General features: G+C 46.3%; 1 protein-coding gene across 1 annotated transcript in view; it reads left to right on the forward strand.

Annotated features, from left to right (window-relative positions):
• LOC147663075 (small ribosomal subunit protein mS27-like) overlaps positions 1–26,239 on the forward strand; it is a 439,048-nt gene that overhangs the window by 197,928 nt on the left and 214,881 nt on the right. Inside the window, exon 7 of the mRNA XM_086950700.1 lies at positions 21,706–21,821. Coding sequence (XP_086806826.1) covers positions 21,706–21,821 — 116 coding nt within the window. The remainder of the gene's footprint in view (positions 1–21,705; positions 21,822–26,239) is intronic.

The following is a 26,239-nucleotide window of genomic DNA, read 5'->3' on the forward strand; positions in this document are numbered from 1 at the left end:
TGAGGCTGCGGATTCATCACCGAGGTCGTCAACATATCTTCACTACACCACAACAGGCAGAAGAATATCTAAAGCGCGACAGGCGCTCCGCTTCCCGGGAGGCGGCTGCGAGACGCCAATCGCGATCCCATTCGCCGCTGTCGGACCCTTCCTTAGGAGTATGGAATGCATGGTACCGGGATCTCGATGGAGAGCCTAGGGGCACCTAAGAGACGCTCTGCAGACTGGTGATGTATAAACTGTGTTATTAATGTAATAGCGCAGATGGTCGCCCGGCCGCTCACCTCCGTCCCGTAAGATCGACCCCTGAGATCCAGGAGGTTGTGGATGGGTGAGACAGAGAGGTTGAGTGGTAATGGTGAGATACCCTGATGGCCCCCCATCGAGGGCATTACCCATAAGACATGAGAAAGTTGTATGTTGCATTGTTGGGTGAATGGGGGGGGTGGAGAGGACATTCCTGGCGAGTTGGGGATGCCGGTGTGGGAGGGGATGGGCGAGGGGGGAGTGATCGAGCACACTAGAGTGACTGGCAGGGGGAGATTGTTTACTGCTATACGATGACTGTGTTAGGTACGACCCATGGCTGGTAGCATTAGCACTTCTGTTTACTTGACTGTATTGTCCTGGAATGTAAGGGGCCTGAATGAGCCACGCAAGCGTTGGCAGGTGCTGGGATATTTAGACAGCCACCACATTCACGTTGCCATGTTACAGGAGACTCCTCTCCCAAGCAGCAGATCACCTCCATTTGCCTCACGCTGGGCGTCTCACCGCTGCTTTGCCTCCTACTCCAGCTACTCCAGAGGGGTTGCCATCCTCATCAGGAAGGGAGTGCGGTTTGTACAGGGTGGCATGGATCTTGACCCTGAAGGGAGATACTGTTTACTGTGGGGGAGGCTGAACTCGCAGGAGGTTGTGATTGCTAGTTACTATGGGCCTAGCATAGATGACACTCACCCTCTTCCTGTGCTTCGAGGTAAACTTAATACACTAGGAATTCCTATACCATTTGGGGAGGGGACTTCAACACTGTTGTAGATCCTAAACTTGATTTGGCCGTGCATTATACCCCTGCGCATCGCACACTACAGGATATTTTATGAACTGACTATTTATTAGATACATGGCGTTACCTGCACCCTTCCGGGAGGGAAGGCACACACCACTTAGCAGTACACTACACTTGGGCCGGGTTAGATTATATATTGATGGCATTGGGTATGGCGCATTGGATCAGTAAAGCTGTGCATCTGGCCCTTACGTTCTCGGACCACTCCCCAATACTTGTAATTATTAATCCTCCAGTGGACCTCTCCCCCTACTTGGGATGGCGGCTGAATCCACGTCATTTGTAGGATACAGTATTTAGAACTGAGATAAAACTGGACATTAGGGACTTCTTCGATAGGAATGTTGACTCGGTGAACAGCCTCACAACTATTTGGGAGGCATTTAAGGTGACAGTACGAGGCTGGTGTATTGCTAAAGGGGGAGTATACTTCGTGACCTTCGACGGGAGTTACTTATACTGGAGGGGGACCTGAAAGCATTAGAAAGGGATATGAGTGGGGAGGATGTTCCCGGGGTGCTGCACGCTCGAAGGAGGGAGAAAATTTCGGAGTATGAGGAGGCAGCGGCCACAGAGTGTAACTTCTGAGGGAAATACCACGTGGCCCGGGTGTATGGCGAGGGGGATAGGCCAGGTAAAGCGCAGGCGGGCGCGATTCGGACCCCTAGGTTTCAGAATTACATCACTGAATTGCGGGATAACCAGGGGCGTGTGCGCCGCAATCTTCCAGATCAACTAGATATCCTTATGAGTTATTACAAAACGCTTTATGCATCACAAAGGGGCACTCCACACGATCTTCCGGACTACCTGGAGGATGTGGCGCTGCGTGGCTGGGCGACGTGCAATGTAAGTTCCTAGCTCATGATCTAGAGGTCGATAAGATTACAGAAGCCATTATGTCCGTGTCATCAGGGAAGGCACGAGGATCAGACGGGCTTCCCATAGAATTTTACAAAACCTATGTGACTATCCTGGCGCCTGTACTTAAAGGGGTGTTCTATGCTGCCTTGGAGAATGGTTGCTTACCCGACACAATGAGGGAGGCACAAATGATGTCATTATTAAAACCTGGTAAGGCATCCCAGCTCTGCGATTTGTACCGGCCCCTGTCCCTCTTAAACAGTGACACCAAGATCCTGGCCAAAGTTCTCGCGACCCGACTTAACCTACTTTCAGAAAAATTGGTTTTGCCGGACCAAGCGGGCTTTGTGCCCCATAGGGCTACAGCCCACAACCTACGTACTATCTTAGCAGTTGTGCAGGACATAGACCCTAATAGCGCGGCGGTGGCGGTCTTTTTAGAGGCCACCAAAGCGCTTGATTCTGTTGAATGGGATTTCCTGCTGGGGGTCCTTCTCCGCATGAGGATGCCCTTCTCCTTTGTCAACTGGATTCAGCTATTATATACTCGACCGTGTGCCAGAGTTCTCCTCAATGGCTCCAGATCAGCTAGCTTCCCGGTGGCCAGAGGCACAAGGCAGGGGTGCCCGCTTTCCCCAGTCCTATTTGCCCTCGCAGTAGAACCCCTCGCTGCGAAGTTGCGACAACAGCACAACCATAGGAGCCTTATTTACCCATCTAGACAGCTACTAGTTTCACTCTACGCAGACGACATTACGTTGTTTGTTCGCAACCCGCAGGACAATTTAAACCCGGTATTGAGGGAAATCACTAAGTTTGGCGCAGTGGCTGGAGTACAAATAAATTGGACCAAATCAGCGGTTTTCCCCTTGACCGCTCACACTAAGCCACATCCGCTGGATTACCCCCTATCGTGGGAAATGGATGATTTTAAGTACTTAGGCATCCACATTACCAGAGACAAAGACGCCTTGATGAGGCTTAATAATGGACAAGCCATGGACAAAGTGACAGATAATGTCTCCAAATGGATTAAACTGCCCCTTTCCATGGGTGGCCGGATATCCTTGATTAAAATGAACATTCTCCCAAAATACTTATATCTGTTCATCAATATTCCGTCATATCCCGGAGCCTTCTTCTTCCAATCTCTCAATTCGCAATTAATCCGACTAATATGGGGGGGCAAACAGGCCCGATTGAAATTGATCTCACTTATGCTACCATACCGCGAGGGCGGCTTTAATGTCCCTAATTTTGAACAATACTACTACAGTGCCCAAGCACATTTTCCTGTGAATTGGTTTCACCCACCCCCATATGTGCTTCACCTTGCGGTTTAGGATGGATACATGGCCCCTACTCCCACGCCCGAATACATATACCTACCCTCTAGAGAGCGACAGGAGGACCCTTCCACTGTGGACTGCACAGTCCGGGCATGGAATTGGTTAGCTAAAACTGAGGGTGTGCAACTGATGTACTCCCCCAGAGTGTCCTTACGCCACTGCCCGTTACTGTCTATCACGGGTGGAAATATCTGCCAGCGCCTGTTAGATAAGGTGAAGCTGGGGACATGGGGAGACCTATATATTGAAGGGAAATTTCGCATGACAGAACAGTTTTTCGGTGACCAGGAGCATTCCATCATGGATATGTTCCTGTACACGCGCCTGAGGCAGAGTGCAGGGGCTCTAACTCGAGACTTCCCACAGAAACCGGAAACATTGGCCTCATTACATTTAATGTTGCAACCGGAAGACACCACACATTTTGTCTCCATGCTGTACAAAAGTGTGCAGTGCGTCCCGCGCTCATTCGGTCCGTGCCCGCCGGGAGTGAGATGCAGACTTGGATAGTTCCCTAACGAGGATGAGGAATCTCAGTGGGGGATCCCCAAGCTGGACCTCGAACCTAAGGGAGGATGAGGAATCCCAGTGGGGGATCCCCAAGCTGGACCTCGAACCAGTAAAGAAATGGTCAGACAGCATATTACAGTTCAATGCTTTGTGTAGCGAAAGAGGGCTCAGAGCACTCAATGGAAGAACTGTGAGTGACGTCCATGGAGCAGTCACTTTTGACAACCGTCGCTCACAGAGCAGGATTGATTATGCTGTCAGTAGTATGGCTATCTGGCACTTGATCAAGGACATGAAGGTTGTGGATAGCAGGAGAGCGACCACAATCCCTTATGTATTACACATTTCCTATGGGGAGGAGATCCACAGGGGCTAAACGATTGCGAGGAGGCCCTTGTGGAGATCGTCCCATCAAACAACATGAGGCGGGTAAGATGGGCCCAAGTTATGACCAAAAGGGAAGTGCTCGAGTCCATTAGCAAGGAACTAGATAAAACCACTAACGCCATGGATGCCAGGCTGGAGGTTGGAACTGAGATTGCCAATGGCTTGAAAGAAATTACAAAGTTGCACGACAACTTCTTTGAAAACATAAAGGGACATTTCTATAGGGTAGTACCCAAACCAGTAGACAACAACAAGAGGCCCAAAAGAAAGGGTTGGTACAATGAGGCCTGAAGGTCTGCAAGATTACTTCTAGGTCTGGCTATTAAATAAAGAGATCTGTCTGCTGTCAGGGAAGCAAGGTTGGAGTATAAGACCTGTATACTGAGGGCTAAAAAAACAATGGGACGAGCAACACTGGCAAGACCTAAAAAGTGCCAGTGCTGCGAAGGATTCCAGACTTTTCTGGAGTATAATAAAGTGGGGGATAGGAGGTCACCCTGAACCACCAACTAATCATGTAACCCAGAGTAGTTGGATAGAATACTTTGGCCCCCAATACACATGCCGACAAGCCCCGGACATTATTTTCCACTCAGCTCCTCCCTTTAATATGAGCGATGTAGAAGTGGCCCTAATTCAACCTCACGGGGGAAGGCACCCGGACCCGACGGGATCCCAGCGGATGTCTTTCTCCATGATAAAGCCCGATGGGGCAGCTACATAATGAAGTTGGCCAATGCAGTGGCGTTAGGGGCCCCGGTTCCGAAATCTTGGCAAGGGGCTGTTATAATTCCCGTGTATAAGAAAGGCGATAAAGCGCTGCCCGGGAATTATAGGCCTATTAGCCTAATAGACACAGTCCAAAAGTTGATATGGAAATTGACCTTAGAGAAAATAATGGTCTGGGCAGAAGAAGAAAAAATCCTGTCCCCTTTTCAAGCAGGCTTTCGCAGGTTAACCAGCACCACAGACCAGATATTCTGTTTCACCTTACTTCATTGGAAGACGGTCCTGCTCGGGAAAGGCAGCCTTTATGCTGCCTTTATAGATTTTCGAGCAGCATTTGACCTGGTACCTCGGTCAAAGTTGTGGGAAGTTTTAAGCCAGATGGGTATGCCGCTGGAAACTTTATCACTCGTGATGAGATTGCACAAGGGAAACCATGCAAAATTCAGTGGGTGGGACATGGGCAAGTTACCAACGACTTTCCTGTCGAGCGGGGTGTGCGCCAAAGGTGCGCTAAGGCACCCACGCTCTTTTCCTTGTATATCAATGGGGTGGCTGAACGCATGCTGACAGGAGATGTAGATGCCCCGTCTCTGGCAGGAGCGAAGATTCCGATCTTATTATTTGCGGACGATACGCTCATTGTTTCTAAAACCCCCAGTGGACTGTATCGAGCCCTGAAGATCTTTGAGGGATTTTGCACTGACCGTGGGCTAGAAGTCAACGTTACCAAGACAAAGCTCATGGTTTTTAACCCGCAACACAGTTTTAAAGGGAACTTTTTTATGGATGGTGAAAAAGTGGTAAAGGTATTGGATTTTGTCTATCTGGGCATCCACATAGCAAAGGTAGCTAACTGGGGGAAGCATATAGAAATGGCGGCTCTTAAATTTCGCCAAAATACAGGAGCCATAACTGTGGATATAGAAAATCCTTGACAAAGCCGATTCAGCCAGCACTCCAAGTGTATTAGGCAAAAGCCATCAGTTTGGCTCTCTACGTGCCGAAATATGGGGCTACGATAACCTAGGGTCACTGACACTTGTTGAAAATAAATTCTTGCGTAATCTTATTGGCCTCCCCAAAAGTACACCCATGAGACCGCTGTGCTATGAATTGGGCAGGAAAGCAGTTTCGGACATGGCCAGATTGAGACCAATATTATACTGGCGTCGCATCTGGGTCACGCCGGAGCTTGCGCCTTACGCCCAGGGTTTCTTGGACGTAATCAAAACCGACACATTTTGCAAGATAAGCTGGCTTAAAGAACTGTCCAAAGTTTTACTTAATATGGGCATGAAGGGATTATGGGAGAATCCTGAGCTAGCCCAGTTCCCTTCTAAAGAAGATCTAAAAGCTAGGTACTGGGAAATGGTTGCCTACCAGAAATGGAATGACACTGCTCCTTCATCTATGGAGGGTCGATATTTGGAAGTGAAACTCCTTCCCAGGTTGGAGCCCTATTGGGACGAGATTACAAAGCCTGGGGATCGGAAACTTTATTTCCAGCTCAGAGTAGGGACACTCCCAGTAAGATCATTAACGGGCAGATGGGCTGAAGCCAATTCCAATGTTTTCCCGGCTTGTAAAAATGGTGTTGAAACCATTGCCCATCTTCTCTTTGTCTGTAGGGCTTATTCAACCCCCGACGTGTTTGGCTAATAGCAATGTGCAAAATGCTAGGTACAAGGGATAGCAAGGTTTCACTAAGATTAATTTGCACTAGCACCTTGCCGGTTATCTCCGTAGCAGCCGCAAAATTTCTGGGGTGGGCATGGGCAATCAGAAGGAAATTTGTACCTTGAACTGCGATTTTACATATCCTTTTGATGTTTTTAAATAGTCTGTCCAAATGCTTTGTATATCTAATTATAGAAAATATCGCTCTTTTTTAAATCTGTAAATGTATTATTAATAATGGAATTTTATTGGAGTTTGTAAACTTTTTTTAGTATGGAACCAAAATGTTTTATTGTGCTTTTATGAGTTTTTATCTCGAATAAAGCAAATTTGACTTCGTTCCCTAACGGATGACCAGTGGGAAACAGCCTGCCTTCAAACAGAAGCCATATCCAGTAACTGCCGACTACGGTTGGTACACTATAAATTTTTGCACCGACTCTATCATACCTCAGCGCTCCTTTATAAGATTCACCTTAGAGAAGATGACAAATGCTTGCGATGCGGGCAAGGGGAGGCGGATTTTATGAACTTGGCCTGGGGATGCTCTCGCGTTGCTCCTTTTTGGGAGGAAGTATTCACGGGATTAACTATCATGATAGGCCAACCATTGACACTGACGCCATTGAGAGCCCTATTGGGACTGACCGGGGATATGCGCACAACACACAAACAGTTCCTTGCCATGGGTATTCTATTAGCGCGTAGACAAGTGGCTTGCAGGTGGGGCAGGGGTAGAGCCCCTAAATTTAAGGATTGGCTGCTCGACATGTCCGACTGGCAAGAATACCTACATGAGTATTCAGAACAACTACCACTGAGGTTGAGGCAACGGGACATTTGGGGGCCCTTGCGGGCCTATTTACTGCGGCAGGAGAGTAGTGAGGAGGAAGTTGGAGGCGAGTAGCGGAGGAATGAGTGAGATATAACTAAGGGTTGGACTGCAATTGCATAGTGCAGGGGCATAGAGATACCTAGGAAGAGGGCCATGGGGTGGGGGATCTGCAGATTCCGGCATGTGGATGGTCGAGGACACCAAGATACGGTCTCGTTAAACAAGTGGACTTTTGGACTTTGCATTATTCGTAGTTAAACTACTGGTCTGAGCTCTTACTAGTGTGCTGGGGTGGGGGGGACTTAGGAGGGATAAGGCTGACGTTAGAGTTGAGGGGCGGGGAAGGGGATTTGCTTTGTCTATGATACATGATTGTATGTTGCATGATGCTGCAGAGCGGATAGCTCTACCCGAATTTGTATTGTACCATTTGACAAATAAAAAAAGGTTTTTGAAACTTCAAAAAAAAAAATCATTGGGATGCTTCAGTGGGTGGGGGAGGGAAGGGCTGGGAGTTACGAGGTTACAGTGATTCAAATGCGAGTATTGTCTTACATGCATATGTCTCTCACATTATGCGAAATTGGGTAGGTATAAGTTCACAATGCACCCATCAGATGGATACAAGAAGGTACGATGGCACAGGAGGGTAGCACAATAGTAAAGGTGTTGTCTTGGATGTGCGGGCCTGGGAGATCCTAGGAAGCGGAGACAGGTGCTGGCATATTTAGATATACAAAAGGGGGTGGTGATGGACGGAGCATCTGAATCAATCAAACACTCACACCCAGTCAAAAGATCTGGGTTTAATCCATCACCGTTCTTTAGCCCACTCTGCCACCCCAGTTCAGACATGGCTATATGCAAATCAGTCTGACCCTGTGCCTCATGGGAACAGTCCAGCCCGAACTGCCAAGCCATGTCTTCCCTGGACCGGAAACAAGCTTCCTAGGACCGGTTTCTGGCATTCCAGCCGTCTTCAGCCCGGCTTGCTTGAATCCAGTGGCAAAGTGAAGAAGGGACTCACGTCTGAGCATACCCTGCCACACTTATGGCGGCCAAAAGCGGTACAAAAGGGGGTGGTGATGGACGGAGCATCTGAATCAATCAAACACTCACACCCAGTCAAAAGATCTGGGTTTAATCCATCACCGTTCTTTAGCCCACTCTGCCACCCCAGTTCAGACATGGCTATATGCAAATCAGTCTGACCCTGTGCCTCATGGGAACAGTCCAGCCCGAACTGCCAAGCCATGTCTTCCCTGGACCGGAAACAAGCTTCAAAGGACCGGTTTCTGGCATTCTAGCCGTCTTCAGCCCGGCTTGCTTGAATCCAGTGGCAAAGTGAACAAGGGACTCACATCTGAGCATACCCTGCAACACTTATGGCGGCCAAAAGCGGTACAAAAGGTTTCCCATTCAGATGCTCCGTCCATCACCACCCCCTTTTGTACAGCATATTTAGATAGGCAGCAAAAAAATATATATAGCCCTACTGCAGGAAACCCACCTTAATCCCAGAGTCACAACCACCTTTGCAAGCAAATGGGCGAGTTGGCGGCTCTTCTCCTCTTACTCCTCCTATGCCCGCGGCACAGCCATACTGTTTAAAAAACAAACCCGGTTTGAACTGGTGGGAGCGATAGAAGATTCGCATGGCTGGTATATTGTTGCATGGGGACGTCTGGGTAGAGATTCCGTGACGATTGCAAACTGTTATGGTCCCAACACGGACAGTCCCAGCTTCTCTACTGAATTGTGGGGCAAGATTCTGACGGTGGACTCCACTCATATAATTTGGGGGGGATTTCAACGTTGCATTACATCCGCAGCAAGACCGATCCAATGTGGTTACACATCATTATACCAATGCGCAGGAGGCGCTGCGGGCATAATTGAGGAAGGTGGGCTAATTGATAGCTGGAGACACACACACCCGCAAGTACAGGAAGGCACACATTTCACATCCCACAGAGGGTCATGGGCGAGGATCGATAACTGTCTACTTTCGAAGGGTCTGGGGTCAGATATTTGCAGTGTGATGCACTTGGCTAATTTCTAATTTAATTTCTAATTTCTAGGTTTGGTTAAGCGCAACAGCTACCCCGGCAATGGGGTGTCCCGGCGCTAGAAGACAGGCTAACTCCTACAGAACGGGGAGGGGAGGATAAGGGCCCTAGAGAGCGGGAAAGAGGTGGGTCTTGATAGCTTTGCGAAAGGTCGGGAGACAGTCTATGGAGCGGATGCTGAGGGGGAGATCGTTCCATAGTTTGGGCCCCAGGACGCTAAAGGAGCGACCACCAGTGCGACTAAGTCTGATTCTGGGGACTGTCAGGAGAAGTTGATTAGAGGAGCGCAGGTCGCGGCTAGGGACATAGGGTCGGGCCAGTTTTCGCAACAGAGGGGGATTTCCCTGTTTGACGATCTTAAAGATCGTGATAAGAGCTTTGAATTTCACTCTGTACTCCACGGGCAGCCAGTGTAATTTGCGGATGGTAGCTCTGGCTGAGCATCTGCGTGGGAGACCGACCAGTGTTCTGGCCGCCGTATTCTGGATACATTCTCCGACCATTGTCCAGTAAAGGTATCGCTCACCCCACTGGGTTATAATAGACCTAGGCCGACTTGGAGGATGCAGCCCACAGCCCTGTTAGATATAGTCTTCCAAGCGGAATTGGGGGAGGAAATTAAAGATTTCTTTATTAGAAACAAGGGCTCAGTGAATAGTGTCGAACTGATATGGGAGGCTTTCGAAGTGACGATAAGGGGATTCTGTATCTCAAAGTGTTTTGGGGTATTGAAAGATATACAGAGCATGCTACAGACTTTGGAACAAGACTTACCGGGCCTGGAGAGACCGATGACTCGGGGGAAGACGGGACAAGTACTAAAGGACTTCTGGGAGAAAATCTCGGAGTATGAAGACAGGGCGCAGAGGGAGTCGAAATTTAAGGGACGCTATAGGGTGGCCCGCAGATATGGGGAAGGGGAACGGCCAGGCAGAGCGGTAGCAGAAGTGACGAGATGTCCCTTTTTCTATTCACACATCTTAGAGATACAGGGACCTGACGGCCTGCTGCAACCTGATACCTTAACTATACTGGACATATTTGTCACGCATTACAGGAAGCTGTACTCATCTCAGAGAAGTGGCACCCTTGACCTCGATGATTTTACTGGGGAGGTAGCACTTGCCTAGCTTGGAGATACGCAACGGGAATTCCTTAATCTCCCATTTCAAATAGATGAGATTAGAGAAGCCATAATACAACTGAAGAATGGAAAGGTGCCAGGTTCAGATGGCCTGACAGCTGAATTTTATAAAAGTTACATCAACATCATGGCACCGGTGCTAAAGGAGGTGTTTGAGGAATCCCTAGAGGTAGGACTGCTTCCCCCCTCAATGAGGGAAGCCGTAGTTACGACCTTGCTAAAGCCAGGGAAATCCCCTGAATCTTGCGACTCATATCGGCCACTATTGCTGATGAATTGTGATACAAAAATATTGGCGAATGTTCTGGCTAATCGCTTCACCCTCCTAAAAGACAAATTGTGCTCCCTGACCAATCAGGGTTTGTGCTGGGCAGAGCCACATCCCATAACCTCAGTATCCTGTTCTCGTTGATCCAGACCGTGGCTCCCGATTTCCCACTTGCCACAGTATTCCTTGACGCATCCAAAGCGTTTGACTCAGTGGAGTGGGATTATTTATTTGGAATCTTGCAGAGGATGGGGTTTCCGCCCCTATACTTATCCTGGCTTAAATTATTGTACCATCAACCCGCTGCCAAGATATTGATAAATGGACACATGTCCCAGCCACTTGTCATCTCCAGGGGTACCCGTCAGGGGTGGCCGCTTTCCCCGCTATTGTTTGCTCTTGCTGTGGAGCCACTGGCTGCCAGACTTCGCGAGTTACACCAGAATAAGGCGTTTCGCTGTAGTCTGAGGCAAATCTTAATATCACTATATGCCGATGACATGACCCTGTACGTTCGAGATCCTCAGCATAATATAAACCCCTTATTGCAGGAATTTATCAAATTCGGCAGATTATCTGGAGTTAGCATCAACTGGGGTAAATCTCAGATATTCCCCCTCAAACCGGCAGTGGTTTAGTTCCCTTCAGATTTCCCACTAGAATGGTGCACAGATAACTAGAGATAGAGACAAAGTCATAAGCGCGAACTATGGAACTGCTATAACACGACTAAATACCAATGTCACTCAGTGGATTTCCTTACCCCTTTCGTTGGCGTGGAGAGCATCCCTTATCAAAATGGTCATACTTCCACAGTTTCTTTATTCCTCAACATCCCATATCACCCAGGACGACATTTTGTCATGACGTTACGCTCTGAACTCATTAGACAGGTCTGGGGAGGGAAATAATCCAGGTTTAAGTGATCGATATTAACCAGGCCGTATGAGCCTGGAGGTTTTGACATTCCTGATTTTGAGACGTATTATTTAAGCGCACAAGCGCATTACGCCTATTATTGGGTGCACCCCCCTCGTTATACGCCGCAAATAGCTGTGGAGGATTGGCTTGCGGATCCAATTCCACTAAGTGGACTGATACATGGACATATGCGCTCCCGAACGACGCCATCTACTACTATCACCAGCACAATAGATGCCTGGAACCAGATAACCACCATCATGGCCATGCCTCTCCTCTACTCCCCTCGACTTCCACTGTCGCATCATCCCAGTCTATCTCTACTACAGGAACAGGGATTTAGAGACTTGTGTAAGCGGGCTCACATAGATACATGGGGAGACCTATTTCACAAGGTGACATTTCGAACTTTGGAGCATTTCCTGCAAGGGGTACAATACACACCATTAGACGTATTTCTGTATATACGGTTGAGACAGGGAATGCGCTCAATCCTTCCTGACTTCCCACAAGAGCCAGAACACTTGATACCATCACACCACATGTTTGATTCACTGAAGGAAAAAACTTGGTGTCAGGTTTGTACAACACTATACGTATGCACAGGGTAGGACTTCCCAATCCAGTGAGGACACATTGGGGTGAAGACCTTGGGCGGGAAATCACTGATGAGCAGTGGCGGTATTGCTGTTTGCAAACAGCAGAGATCTCGGCTAGCTGTAGGCTGAGACTGATAAATTATAAGTACTTACACCGCCTATACTACTCCCCGATGAAGAAATACAGATTCAAGCTTACTGAGAATGACAGGTGTGAGAGATGCCAACAGCCGGGGGTGGGATTCATACATCTGGCCTGGGAGTGTCGGAGAGTACAAGAATTTTGGGACCACGCATTTGTGGCACTTGAAAAAATGATATCTATTACAAGATCCATTACTTGCCCTACTTGGATACACGGCACAGATACCTAAAACGTATAGGAAATTCTTTGCTATATCGTTGTTATTGGCAAAGCGGAGAGTGGCATGTAGATGGAGGAGGGGTCGCGCCCCTAAGTTCAAGGAAGGGTTAGTGGACCTAATATATTGTCAGGAGCAAACAACCACATATAACGAGTTACTACCACGAGCCTCTAAACCTAAAGACATATGGGGGCCACTACAAGGGTATCTTTTATCCCAGACTCCCGAAGACACTACTACCTCAACACTTAATGTTGTATGAATAATTTGAGGAGTGTTTCCCAAAGCATCCCTTGTGTAATTCTCTTGCATGCCTGTCCTGATGCTCCAGTTCAGACAAGAGGAACCAAGCATTACTGCAATGCAAGAGGGGTGTTTGCCTATGTATCTTGAGTCTCAGCCCTGAGATTCTCCGAATGTACTACTGCATTGTATATCCCCAGAGTCCTGTGTCACTGTTTTTTTTTTTTGCCACTCATTGACCTACGTTGATTATTGTATTACCTTATGCATGGTGTTGAAGACGGATTGTGCACTTGCAGAGACTACCAATGATATGCTCTGAATCACTGTGTACTATATTGCATTGTATTACTGTAATGTACTTAAAATCATAAATAAAGTTTGCTTGGAGCTACCAGACTATGCTCTGGCCAAACTTCAGTGATACAAAATGTAGCCGTCTTATCTGATTTATCAAGAGCCACTTTCAGTTCAAGAGTGTCGACTTGAATAATTATACTTCCGGATCCCTTAACTTGATCTAGGTTAAGTACCCATTGGTTTTATTATAAGATCAACACCATTTCATTAAATTTTCATTAGGCGCTGATCTTATTTTTAACAGTTTTTTTTGGATTTTTCCTTGCACAAGAATTTTTTTCTCTGGTCACTGCAATCCAGACCAGAGGAGCCTCTGGCTGAGGCAGGCACCCACACTACCTATGGTACCCAATGATAACTGCCAACGAACCACAATGTAGGGGCGGAGGAACGATATATACCGCTAAACCTATTTACATTGGGTCTTTTGAGGGTACCATAGTTTTTCCAACCAATGGTCTGGATCTGTTGCAAGTGTCCATTTCTTCACTTGATTAACTCTGATATTACCTGGGGAAATAAATGGACACGCTTTCCTCGTCCCTCCTCTGATAAACCCTGATTTGCATATAGCCAGTGTCTAACCCAGGGTGGTGTGGAGTGCAAATAAACGATGGATTTAGGCCCAGATCCTTGTACTGGGGTGAATGTATGACATTGTTCTACATTCTGTCCATCAACTGTGTTTTTTGCAAGAATAGCTGATGGCCATGGCCCGTCTGCTGTTAAAAAGACATTCACTTTCAGTTTGCCTCTACAAGTCCCTCCTAAGGTCCATTTGCTCCTGCATCCCTCCGATCCCTCACTGCAGGTTGCAGATGCGTCCTCTCCAGGAGGAGTTGGACTTGCAGTGGCGCAAAGTCGACGGATCCTTCTACGACAAGGTCTCAGTTACCGTGGCCATGAGGGATGCCGCATCATGGTGGACGAGCGAGGAAAACATTTCTCAGGGTCTTTCCTTCAGGATTGCCCCTGCTCCTCCGATAATAACTACAGACGCCTCGCTGGAGGGCTGGGGAGCAGTCTTGCAGGACCTTCATGTAAGGGGCCGTTGGCTACCCCAACATCGTCTTCTACATATCAATCTGCTGGAGCTCAGAGTGATTCACCTGGCCTGGCAGGCTTTTCTTCTGCAAATACAGCAGTCTGCAGTTCTAATACGTACAGACAATACAACGGCCATGCATTATGTAAAACAAGGAAGGCTGCACCAGATCTCGACTTTTGTCTCAAGAAGCCCAGACAATCTGGGGATGGGCAATCCAGCAGGAGGTATTACTCAAGGCGGAGCACCTTCCAGGCGTTCTCAACAAGGCAGTGAACACACTGAGCAGACTGAAATCGGTCAGCCATGAATGGGAACTGGACCACTCCACTCTTCAGAAGGTCTTTCGCAGATGGAGCAGGCCTTCTATAGATTTCTTTGCCACGCCGGAGAACAAGAAATGCCTATTTTACGCAAGCAGGCTTCACCATCCGGGATCGTTGGGGAATGTGCTTTTGATGTCCTGGTCAGGTGCATTTGTTTACGCTCCCCGTCCACCCTCCCCCTGCCCCCCCATTCCTCTGATCCCCAGGCTTCTGAGGAAGCTCAAAGCGGAACCCTGCAAGATGATTCGGATAGCTCCTGCGTGGCCCTGACAGTTTTGGTTCACAGAACTGCACCTTCTCTTCCTGGACCTTCCACTTCCATTGAAGCCGATTCCTTCGCTGCTGACGATTTCCTAGGGCCAAGTCTGGCATCCGGTCCTGCAATCCCTGCGGCTCTTGGCATGCCTCCTGAGCAGCGAGAATTTCTTGGTTTAACTCTTTCAACAGAATGTAGAGAGGTTCTCTCTCAGGCACGAGCCCCAAGTACCAACAAGACATATAATTTGAAGTAGAAGCATTTCTGCATTTGGTGCCAGCAAAAGGGTGTCCATCCTTTTAAGTCTGAACCGCATGAAGTTCTTCCACACATTCTTTCATTGGCAAAATCGGGACTGGCTCACTCTTCCATTAAGGTGCATCTTTCAGCCATCCCTCGCTTCAGACGCACATCTTCAGGTCCTTCCCTCTGGTCGGCAAGGATAATTAAACCGTTTCTCAAGGGCCTTTTCAGAGTTTTCCCTCCAGTCAAACCACCTCCTTCTCTTTGGCATCTTAACTTGGTTCTCGTCCAACTCATGATGCCTCCTTTCAAACTTATTCACCGGGCGGAGTTGAAATTCCTCTCCTGGAAGGTAGCTCTTCTGCTAACCTTGACTTTTGTCAGACGTGTGGGTGAATTGCAGGCTCTCACCATTCAAGAACCTTTTCTCCAGTTCAAAAAGGGTACAGTGACACTGCATACCAACCCAAAGTTCACACCGAAAGTACCTTCAAACTTTCATTTGAATGAGCCGGTTAAACTTAAAACTTTTTTCCCTCAACCTGCTACTCCGGCAGAAAAAGCACATCACTCTCTGGACATTCAGAGGTGCTTAAAATTCTATCTCCAACGTACTAAGGGCTTCAGGAAGTCTTCTCAACTATTTGTGTCCTTTAGTGACCCTCGTAAGGGCTTTCTCCTTTCCTAGCAGGGGATTGCTCTTTGGATTACCAGCCCTATCCAGCATTGTAACAGAGCAGCGGGTAAGCCCCTGGAAGGTCGGGTCCGTGCTCACTCCACGAGGGCGATTTCTTCTTTGACAGCTCTCTTTGCCGGAGTTCCTATCCAAGAGATCTGCAGGGCGGCGACCGGGAGAAGTACCCATACGTTTACAAGGCATTACTGCCTGGATTCTGCAGCGCAGAGTGACACAGCAGTCGGCCAGGCAGTCCTGAAGAACTTCTTTCTGTAGTGGTGAGCTTTCCCTTTCATCCCTCCTTCCATGTTACTGTTTTTCAGCTCTTGCACATTTTTAGAACCTCATGTGTTTATATTTTCCAAAGTTTCTAAGTATGTTATTGAACATTGATATTGTCATTATGGTGAATATGCTATTGCTTTGTTCTTGGTTATATAATGGTCATGGTTCCAAGAATGTGCTGATAACTGCTAGCTTCTCTGATACAAGCATGGGAATCTATGAAAGTTCCAACACTGGAGTAAGAAAACAAGTTACCTGTAACGTTGGTTCTCCAGTATTCAAAACTTTCATAGATTCCCATGCGACCCACCCTCCTCCCCTGGGAAAGCTCAGCCTCTAGCTTCTTCAGTGGTGTGGTTACGCAACGGCTACGAAAATCTGAAGTTCTTAGCTTCTTTCAGGAGGGTTCTATGGGATGAGGCTAATCTGATTGGTTGTTCATTTGTTGGTCTCTTTAACAAAAAGAGGTGGATAGGTTGCAAAACAAGAACGGGCCTAGGCTTAGGTGCTGTTTTGGTAATGGTTTCTATTGCTGTTTTATGTACACCAGGGACTCCCATTCCGACTACGGGGAATAATACAAGCATGGGAATCTATGAAAGTTTCAAATACTTTAGAACTAAAGTTACAGGTTAGTAACTTGTTTTCCTATTACTTCCTACTTCTAGTGTCTTGAGAGTTAACAATGAAGGAACTCCATAGAGCTATGACCTAATGAATAGAGTGTATTGCAGTGAAGGCTGCTTTAGAACGTTGAGTTTGCAGTTACACGCAGATGAATTAAAACGTGTGATCCCAAGTTCCATGTTTCTCGTAGTTATTGCACTGCAGCTGTGAAGAAGCTACAAATGGCGGCGAGATAGGAAATAACTAACCCGAAGCTTGACAGTGCTCTCACAGAGAAATGCCGTTGGTCCAAGCTAACTACTTGTGAGTGTCACGTGTGCCCTCGTTGAACTACCAAATCAATACTGAATGCATGTGGGGTCAAAGTGCAGTTTCAGCCGCTGTGAAGCAGTTGAAAACGAAGACAGTTACAGAGAATCTACATGATGTTGGTCGAGAACCTGTTGGTAAGGGCATACAAAAAGGTATCACGCAACATAGAGCCATACAGAGTACTGCGTGATAATGCTGCTATTACAAGTGCTGCTAAGCAGAGATCAACCTGGTGTCACAAAAGTGCACAGCAACAGCCAAGCACAAGATAATGCTGCAATTACAAGTGCTGCAAGCCGAAATCAACCTGGTGTCAAGAAGTACAAAGCGATAGCCAAGAGCAAGATAACGCTGCAATTACAAGTGCTGCGAGGCAGAGATAAACCAGGTGTAAGCAAGTGCACAGAAGTGCCCGAAGCAAAGCGGCTTAGATGCAAGTAAACTGTTGTCTGCTTACCAGAAGTAATTCAAGAGACTCTTCATACCTCAGCAACGGGCAAAGAAGCCCAAGGAGAATTGCCTGAGGTTGTGCATGTGCTTATGGAGCCATCCATACCTTAAGAGGCCAGCCACCAAAGGCACTGGGTGGGGCTCAGAACGACTCCAAAGTTCCTGAAGTGTGAACGTCAGTGATGTGTTCGAAATAGTGACAGGTGGTTGTTCCGATGGAGACCAAAAAGAAAATCACGTTTCCAGTTATCATCATGGATGATCCGGAGGATAGCATGTTAAGGGTCTCGAAGAGAATGAGCTGGAATCAGTCGCCGAAATTCCACCATGCCCAGCCTCAGTAACTTCCACACTGATCTACAACGCTGCCACTTTCTTGAAACCACCACCATCATCGTTCAATACCACCAAAAAGCAAAATATTGATGACCGATGGACTACGTGGATCGAGATATTTGAAGATTTCAATGATACACTTGAAGAAACTGCTAACAGGAAGCTTATCAAATATCTCAAAAACCTTACTGATGATGGCGTAGATTAAATCCAAAAGAAAATGCCACAAACTGACAATCCCATACAGTCAGGTTAAAGAAACGTTGAATCTCAAGTTCATTCCGATGCCAAATGTTGACTATGAAAGATATATTTTCAGTCAAGAAGGACAGAATGTTGTTGAAAACTTTGATAAATTTATAGAGAGACTTGACACACTCATCAAACACTGTAAGTTCAATTAATTTAATGATGAAGAGGCCATGCGTTTCAGGGTCATTGATTCAGTCATATGGCGAATGCTGAGAGAAACTTTGAGCCTGGAATGAGTGTTGATGGCTGTGAGAGCTGAGGATCGTGTCCATTGACAAGCTGCTGACATGGAGGCCAGAGGCTCCACGAAGGAATCAGCCATGAGTGTGAAAAGCAAGTCAAAGCAAAAGACTGAAAGACACAAGGTGATGTCTCTACGTAAAAAGATGTCATGTTTTAGATGTGGATTTTTGTTTACACACAAAGGCAAATGTCCTGCCATGGGACAGATTTTAAGGGCTGTGGAAAGGAGAACCATTTTGTGACAGTGTGCAAAGGAAAGGGAAAAACAAGTGTGTCAAGGTGGGAGCACAAAATGGCTGCAGAAACGTTCCAATAGCAACGTTTACGCGTTACTTGAGCATGATATAATTGAACGTTCTACTGGTCTAATGTCATGGGTTTCTCCCATCGTGGTAGTGGTAGCACCCAAAAAGGACAGTGAAGGAGCAGTATGCATATGCGTTGACATGCATCAGGCAAACAAGGAAATTGTATGAGAACGACATCCAGGTTATCTTGCCTTGATTTAAACATAGATTATCATCAGTTGGAACTTGAAGAAGATTGCAGGTAAGTTACAACCTTTTCTACGCATGTTGGCCTATTTCACTAAGACGTCATTCAACATATCATTCAGACTGTCATGAATGCATTCAATTACAGCGACGACATATTTGTTTTTGGAGCTACACAAAAAGAACATGATAAAGCTGTTACACAACTATGTTGTTTACTTGATGAAGCAGGATTAACTTGGAATGCAAACAAATGTGAATTTCATAAGACAAAGAGAATATTATTTGGCCCTATCTTTTCTGACATTACATCCTGCTAAAGTACAAGTGCTGTCAAATGCTGATCACCCACAAGATGTTTCCATTGTGTGTTCATTTCTTGGCATGGCCAGCTACTGTTCTAGATGTATAGGAGACTTTGCCACTGGAGGTCTTAAATAGAGAGAGTTAACAAAAAAGAATGTTTCATTTAAGTGTGTCCATGAATGTGATAACAATTTTTAGGAAACTCAAACAAGCCATTGAGAATGCTACTGAAATGGCTCATTTCGATGTATTACTCCATACAGAGGTTGTTGTTGATGCTAGCCTACTGGGGTTAGGTGCTATCCTTGCACAGTACAGCGGACACCCCGATGCTCAAAGACATATTGTGGCGTATGCAAGTTCGAGGTTGTCCCAACCAGAACCAGTTACTCAAATCCTGAAAAAGAAAGTTTACCAATGGTATGGGCATGTGAACCTTTCCATGTATTCCAGTACTGAGAGCCTGTTATGCTGGTAGCAGATCATCAAGCTTTACTAATAATATTTGGCAATCCGAAGGCCAAGATGACTCCATGCTTTGAATGTTGGGGACTACGGCTACAATATTACAAGTATAACATTGTGCATAAGCCAGCAAAGGTTCAGAACTCTGCTGACTACTTTTCCAGAGTACCTATTCAAGGTCAAGGCACTCTATCCAAGCCAGCCGAAGCTAATATCAACTTCATCGTAAAATCAAACACACCAGTTGCCATTTCTTTAGCCCAGATTTTCCATGCCATAAGCCATGATAGTGACATGCTAAAGTTGAAAGATATAATTACACATCAGTTGTGGCACACTCGACCTCTCACCAGTGAGGGTCAACATCAAAAATGCAAAAATGTTAAAAATCAACTGTTCATACCTCAAGAGGGAGTTATTATGCGAGGGTCGAGAATCTTGATTCCGTAGAGTCTCCAGCAGAAAATTATTTAAGGGGTCCACAAAGGACATAGGGGAATTGTTACTGCAAAACAAGTTCTGCAAGACTGAGTCTGGTTTCCATATCTCGATGAGCGAGTTAGGTAGGAATTAAAGGCCTGTCATCTATGCAATGCCTATCTACAAAAGTTATTCAACACGCCCTAAACATGTCAGAACTCCCGAAGCATGCATGGAAAGAATAGCCATTTACTTTTTCAGTCCCATCGACAAGGGACAGAACCTGTCGGTGATTGTGGATGAATACTCGCGATTTCCATTAACGAGGATCTCTCATCCACCACTCAAGAAAAAGTCATAGAGAAAATGGATGGCGTCTTTGCGACATGGGGTCTTCTAGCCTTACTAAACTCTGGCAATGGCCCGCCTTTTAATAGTCGCAAGTTCAAAGACTTTTTAGAGCTCAACTCTGTGGCCGCAGACCAACAGACTGATTGAAAAGATTTATGAGTATGCTAAAGAAAGCTGTGCAGCGTGCTACACCTGGAAAGCTCAGTTTACAAACAGTTCGAGTCCGGCAACATTGTTGTTTGGGAGAGCAATAACAACCAAGATACCCCAGTGGACCAATCAAAGAGAAAGAGATGAGACTGCAACTCATGCAAGGGACCTGGTTAAGAAACAAAAGATGAAAACATTTGTTGAACGAAGACAACATGCGAAAAACATGGAAGATGCGGAAAAGAAAATCTGATGCTCACTGTGATGCTGAACCTTCCCAAGTAATATCGACCAAAGGACATATGGTGACTTCCCGGTGCCCTGCTAAGTCCATTTCCAGAAACTCTTCTCACTTTCAGCGTTTGATTCATAGTTCACTAGATCTCAAAGGTGAAGAAAAGACTGACTCTGAAGCACCTGTAACTGCTGCTGCCTTCTCACTATCCCAGAAGCTCTTGGATCATGCTGATGTCCGGTCTCAACTTCGCTCGACACGTTCAGGTCAAACAAGTACAGCACCAAAGAGACTAATTGGAGAGATTTAAATGTATATATGTGTGTATCTTTTGCAAAGTTTTTGTTTAACAAAAGGGGAGATGTAGTGTCTTGCGAGTTAACAGCGATGAAACCCTTTTGACTCCTAATGAACTCTGTAGAGCTATGATGTAATGAATGGAGTGTATTACAGTGAAGGCTGCTTTAGAATGTTGAGTTTGCAGTTACACGCAGACGAATAAAGGAATGTGATACCAAGCTCCGTGTGTGGCGTAGACATTGCGGGTACCCCGGCTAGAAAGACGCTACACTACTGTTTTATGTATTATTTGTGTCCTTGCAGTTTTTACGCTTTTAATGATTGTCCACTGTTTGTTTATTTAATTGTTACACTTGCTTACTTGCGAATTTTGCTAAGCATCTGTCTCATGACCCTGGTTTCAGATTTCCAGGCAGTATTCAGGTTTGTTTTCTTAGCAATATAATCTTGCCTTATAATTGTTGTTTGGAATACAGTCTATTTGACATTCTGTTTAAATTTTCATTTGTATTTTATTTATTTCTCTTTTATTTCTTACCAGATGCTGTTTTAGTGGTAACGGAGATAATGCTTCAGGAAAGTTTTGATGAGGTTTCTACACAGCTTCTCTCTTTCTATGCCTTGCTTAAATACCTCGAAGCCAAGCCTAGTCTTAAGGTAAATCTTGAATTAAAAATGGTTGACAAATGATGAATACATCATAGTCAAAGTCTTTATCCATAAGTTATATTTTAAGTACCCAGTTTTTTACTAGGAAACTAATATCCCCAACGAGTACCTGGAATAGATTGTTGGAGCTAATCAACCAATCAAAATGGTATCTTAGCAGGCTGTATCAACTTATATTGGCGCGGTCGGGAAGCTTTTTGTAGCTACCAGCTCCATGTCCTATCGTGCTCAAATTTACACTACCACTTATAATATATGTATTTGATACCAGCACAAAAGTGTAGTCCTGCTGCAGTTAGCATAATGGCAGGAGTACTGTATCGAGAAAGGTTTACCTGTGTGGTTCCCAAGGACCAGTTTTGCACCCTGTCGTTTTCTGAACCAGCAGTGAAAGTTGAGTGTCTCACTGGGGTTTGTTGCCTCGTCGTCATTCGGATGGCACTACTTTCATTGGCTGACAGGGCCCTAAAGACTCCATTATCTATCTAATTGCCATAAAGTTCATTAGTTGAGGTCCAGAAGCTCGTAGTGCCTTGATGATGCACAATTAAGGCCATGCAACCTTGATAGGGCTCTAGAAGTTAATATCTCTACAAGCGCTCTACAACTTATCATCTCTGTGGCCATCCCCATACTTGTGAGTATAGCTCTGAGGCAAAGACTAAAGACCAGTTCATTAATTAAAAGATTGCTTTAGAGTGTTAAGTACACTTAACAAAAGAAAAAGGCAGATTAAGAAAGGAAGGAAAAGGCAACAGCTGATCGAAATAAATAGGAAATTAAAACGGAATGCGAGGAAAGAAGTAAAAAAGGAAAGAAAGAAAAAGGGGACAAAAGAGAGTAAAAAAAGGTTGGAGGAGGACTGAGGGGTGAAAAGCCGGGTGGAAAGATGGGAAGGAGATGAAATGAAGGAAGGTGACGAATGAATCAAGAAAGTAGAGGAAGGAAGGAAATTTAAGAAGAGGCTAAACAGAGAAATGAAACAAATGGCACAAGGAGAGAAGACAACGCAAAAAAGTCCCTATTCAAGACAAATATTGTATGGAGCAGAGTGTTCTGTACTTAGATAAGTATCTGTTTTCAAATCATTTGTGTTCCTTCTAACTGTAGAAGAAACGAATTGTATTGGGTATTTTGCATAGAATTAATTGCATACTTCTCCATGAGAAGAAGATTGTTTTTTAACCTTGTGTATATTGTAATTTTAAACCTGTAATTTTTATTGAATACAAAATCCTCTTATTTATATTGCAGTAACCTTGTTTTTGCATACCTTTAAACTAAAAGCTGTTTTTAATTTGTTTATTCTGTCTAGTTCGCTCAAAATATGGCTATGCTCTAGATTGGGTTACAAATATAGCACATGATCCATATCAAGTTACTCCCCTAAGTATAGAACACTCTGCTCCATACAATATTTGTCTTGAATAGGGACTTTTTGCCTTGTCTAACTGTGCTACCCGGTCCATAGTTTAAACTAGGGTAACTCCCTTTTTTATTTTGACATGGAGAGATGAAAGGCAAAAGGGGAAAAGCAAAAATGCACGAAAAAAGGGAAAAGAAAGATTGGCCAAAAAAAAGAAGCGACATAAAAGAAATAAGGGAAAAGGATGAGAGTGAGGCAAGGAAAGGAGAGAAATATGATGGAAAGAAAAGAAAGAAGCAAAGAAACAAAATCAACATGCATGAGAGGAAGTGAGAGAAAGCAACAGAAACAGATTAAGAAATAGAGAGAAAGAAGGAAAAGAAAGGCGAGAAAGACAAAAAGAAAGAAAGAGAAAAGGACAGAAAAAGGAAAGATAACTAGAAAAAGACAATAATGCAAACCTAGACTTTTCCACAGCCGAGCAGCGAGATAATTATACATTTTAGGTAGAAGGGGAATGACAGGCCATATCCGACATGTTTTTACCAGGGGGATTGGAGGAATAAAATTGTTTGACAAGTGTAGGAAATATTACGCTATTAGCAATATTTTCAATTACACCTTTGGGTTATGCATCCCTCCCTCAATTAGGGCCATTAGGGCCTTAGCCTCTTGTTGTTGTTGTTGTTGTTGTTGGGACATTTGTAGAGCGCTGCGTTACGCACACCGGCGTGTCCACGCGCTGAAAGTGGGAGAGGCAGCAAGCAGGGGACACAAAAACTGAGCGGACAATTATTTAGTGTAGAGGAATGTTTTAAGTTTCGCTCGGAACCTAGCCTCCTCCGGTTCCAGGCGCAAGTCCGCTGGCAGTTTATTCCAATTAGTTGCCGCTAGGCATCTAAAGGACCTACCTCCCATGCGGGCTTTCTTGATTCTCGGGATCCTCAGTAGGCCGCCCCCTGTGGATCTAAGCGCACGTGTTGGTTGGTACACTTCGATCAATTTTTTCAGAGGGTCGGGTGCCCTGCCATTCAGGATACGATGACAGGTGCAGAGGGCTTTGTATTCCACTCTTCTCCTCACAGGGAGCCAGTGTAACTGCTGGAGGGCCGCCTTAGAAGGCGCCCTTTTGGGCAGTCTGAGAATCAGACGCGCTGCCGCATTCTGCAGCACTTGCAGGCGTGCCATGCTTTTTTCTGGAGCCCCCAGGTACAGCAGGTTTCCGTAGTCCGACCTAGCTGTCACCAAAGCATGAACCAGGGTTTGACGGGCATCAATCGGGAGTAAGTCAAGGACCTTTCTCAATTTCTTCAGAATCCCAAAACAGACTCCCACCACCCGATTTATCTGGGGGCCAAAAGTAAGACCCGCATCAAACCACACCCCCAGATTGCGTGCCTCCTGGCAGGGGGTTGGGGTTGGTCCAAGGCAAGATGGCCACCATGCCGACGACCAAGCAGACTGGGCTCTCCCCACCACCAGCACCTCTGTCTTGCTGCCATTAAGCTTCAAACAATTGATGGCCATCCATTCGGCAAGATCTTTCATGCACGAACGGAAGCCATCGGCAGCAAGACAGGGCGCGTGCGATAGGGAGATCACCAGCTGCGTATCGTCGGCATATGAAACCAGTTGGAGGCCATGACTCTCCACAATCGAGGCAACAGGCGCGACATACATATTAAAGAGGGTCGGGCTCAATGACGAGCCCTGCGGCACGCCTTGGCCCAGAGACACCCCCTTTGAATAGCAGTCTCCTTGCCTGACTCGAAAGCTTCTCCCCTTGAGGAAATCCTGGATCCATCTCAGCGCGGTACCAGAGATGCCACCTCTGTTCAGACACTGTAGCAAGATGTTATGCGCTACAGTGTCGAACGCCGCGCTGAGGTCCAACAGGATCAAAGCCATAGTTTGGCCTGCATCCACACCCTCTCTCAGATGCTCCGTAGCCATAAGAAGGGCGGACTCGGTAGAATGTCGTGGCCTAAAGCCAAACTGCGTCGCATGGAGCAGTCCCCTCTCTTCCACGTGCTTCATAATTTGGGTATTAACCACCTTTTCCGCCACTTTGGACAGAAAAGGTAGGAGGGAGATGGGCCTCAGATTCTCTAATACCTCGAAGCCTAAGTGGGCTTTCTTCCGGAGCGGGAGCACCACCGCCTGTTTCCACCCCTCAGGCAACTTTCCCGATCCGAAAGAGATGTCAAGGACGTGCCTTATATAAGGCTCCAGAACTTCCAGACTATCTGCCAAGCGTTTAGGTGACACCGGGTCCCACGGGGACCCTGATTTGACAGAGCGACACACCACTACTAGTTCCTCGAGAGGAGGGGTGCGGAAGTATGTAAGATGCCCTTCCGTCTCCGTGTCCCCCAATGCTACCTCAAGGTCAGACCCTGTCGGCGGATTAGGGAAGGTCGAGTAGATCTTCTCTACTTTAGCGGAGAAATATTCGGCAATCCGGTCACATGACTCCGTTGAACAACTCTCCGGCTCTGTAGGTGCATTTACCGAGGTCAAAGATTTGTAGATGCCGAAGAGTTCTTTGGCCGAATTTTCCGCCCCCTGGATTTGTCCTGCATAGTAGGCTGCCTTAGATTTTTTTATCAGCCTATGGTGAAGGCGCCTTTTTCCAGAAACAGTTCCCTGGCCTGGTTATCATAAGACACCCTCCAGACTCTTTCTGCCCGCCTACAGTCCGCCTTTGTTAGCCTCAGCTCAGCACTAAACCATGGGGCTGATCGTTCTTTCCGAGCACATGTAGATGTGCGGCAGAGTGGGGCTGTCTGGTCAAGCGCTTCAGTGATGCGCTGATTCAGGTTGGAGACCGCTGTTTCTATGTCTTCGCCCCCAGGCTGACCATCCCCGCTTAAAGCTTGATTAAAATCCTCCACCGAGAATTTAGCCCACTTCCTCCTAAGATAATTGGGGGGTGCCTGGCTGGCTTTGTTGGTTTTTAAGCTCTGTATGGAGAATGCCACCAGAAAGTGGTCAGTCCAGGGGATGGGCTCTATACCTGACACCTCCACACCTCCCCAGT

This window comes from Lissotriton vulgaris, unplaced genomic scaffold (assembly GCF_964263255.1).
Source record: "Lissotriton vulgaris unplaced genomic scaffold, aLisVul1.2 SCAFFOLD_2005, whole genome shotgun sequence".
Taxonomy (NCBI): Eukaryota; Metazoa; Chordata; class Amphibia; order Caudata; family Salamandridae; genus Lissotriton; species Lissotriton vulgaris.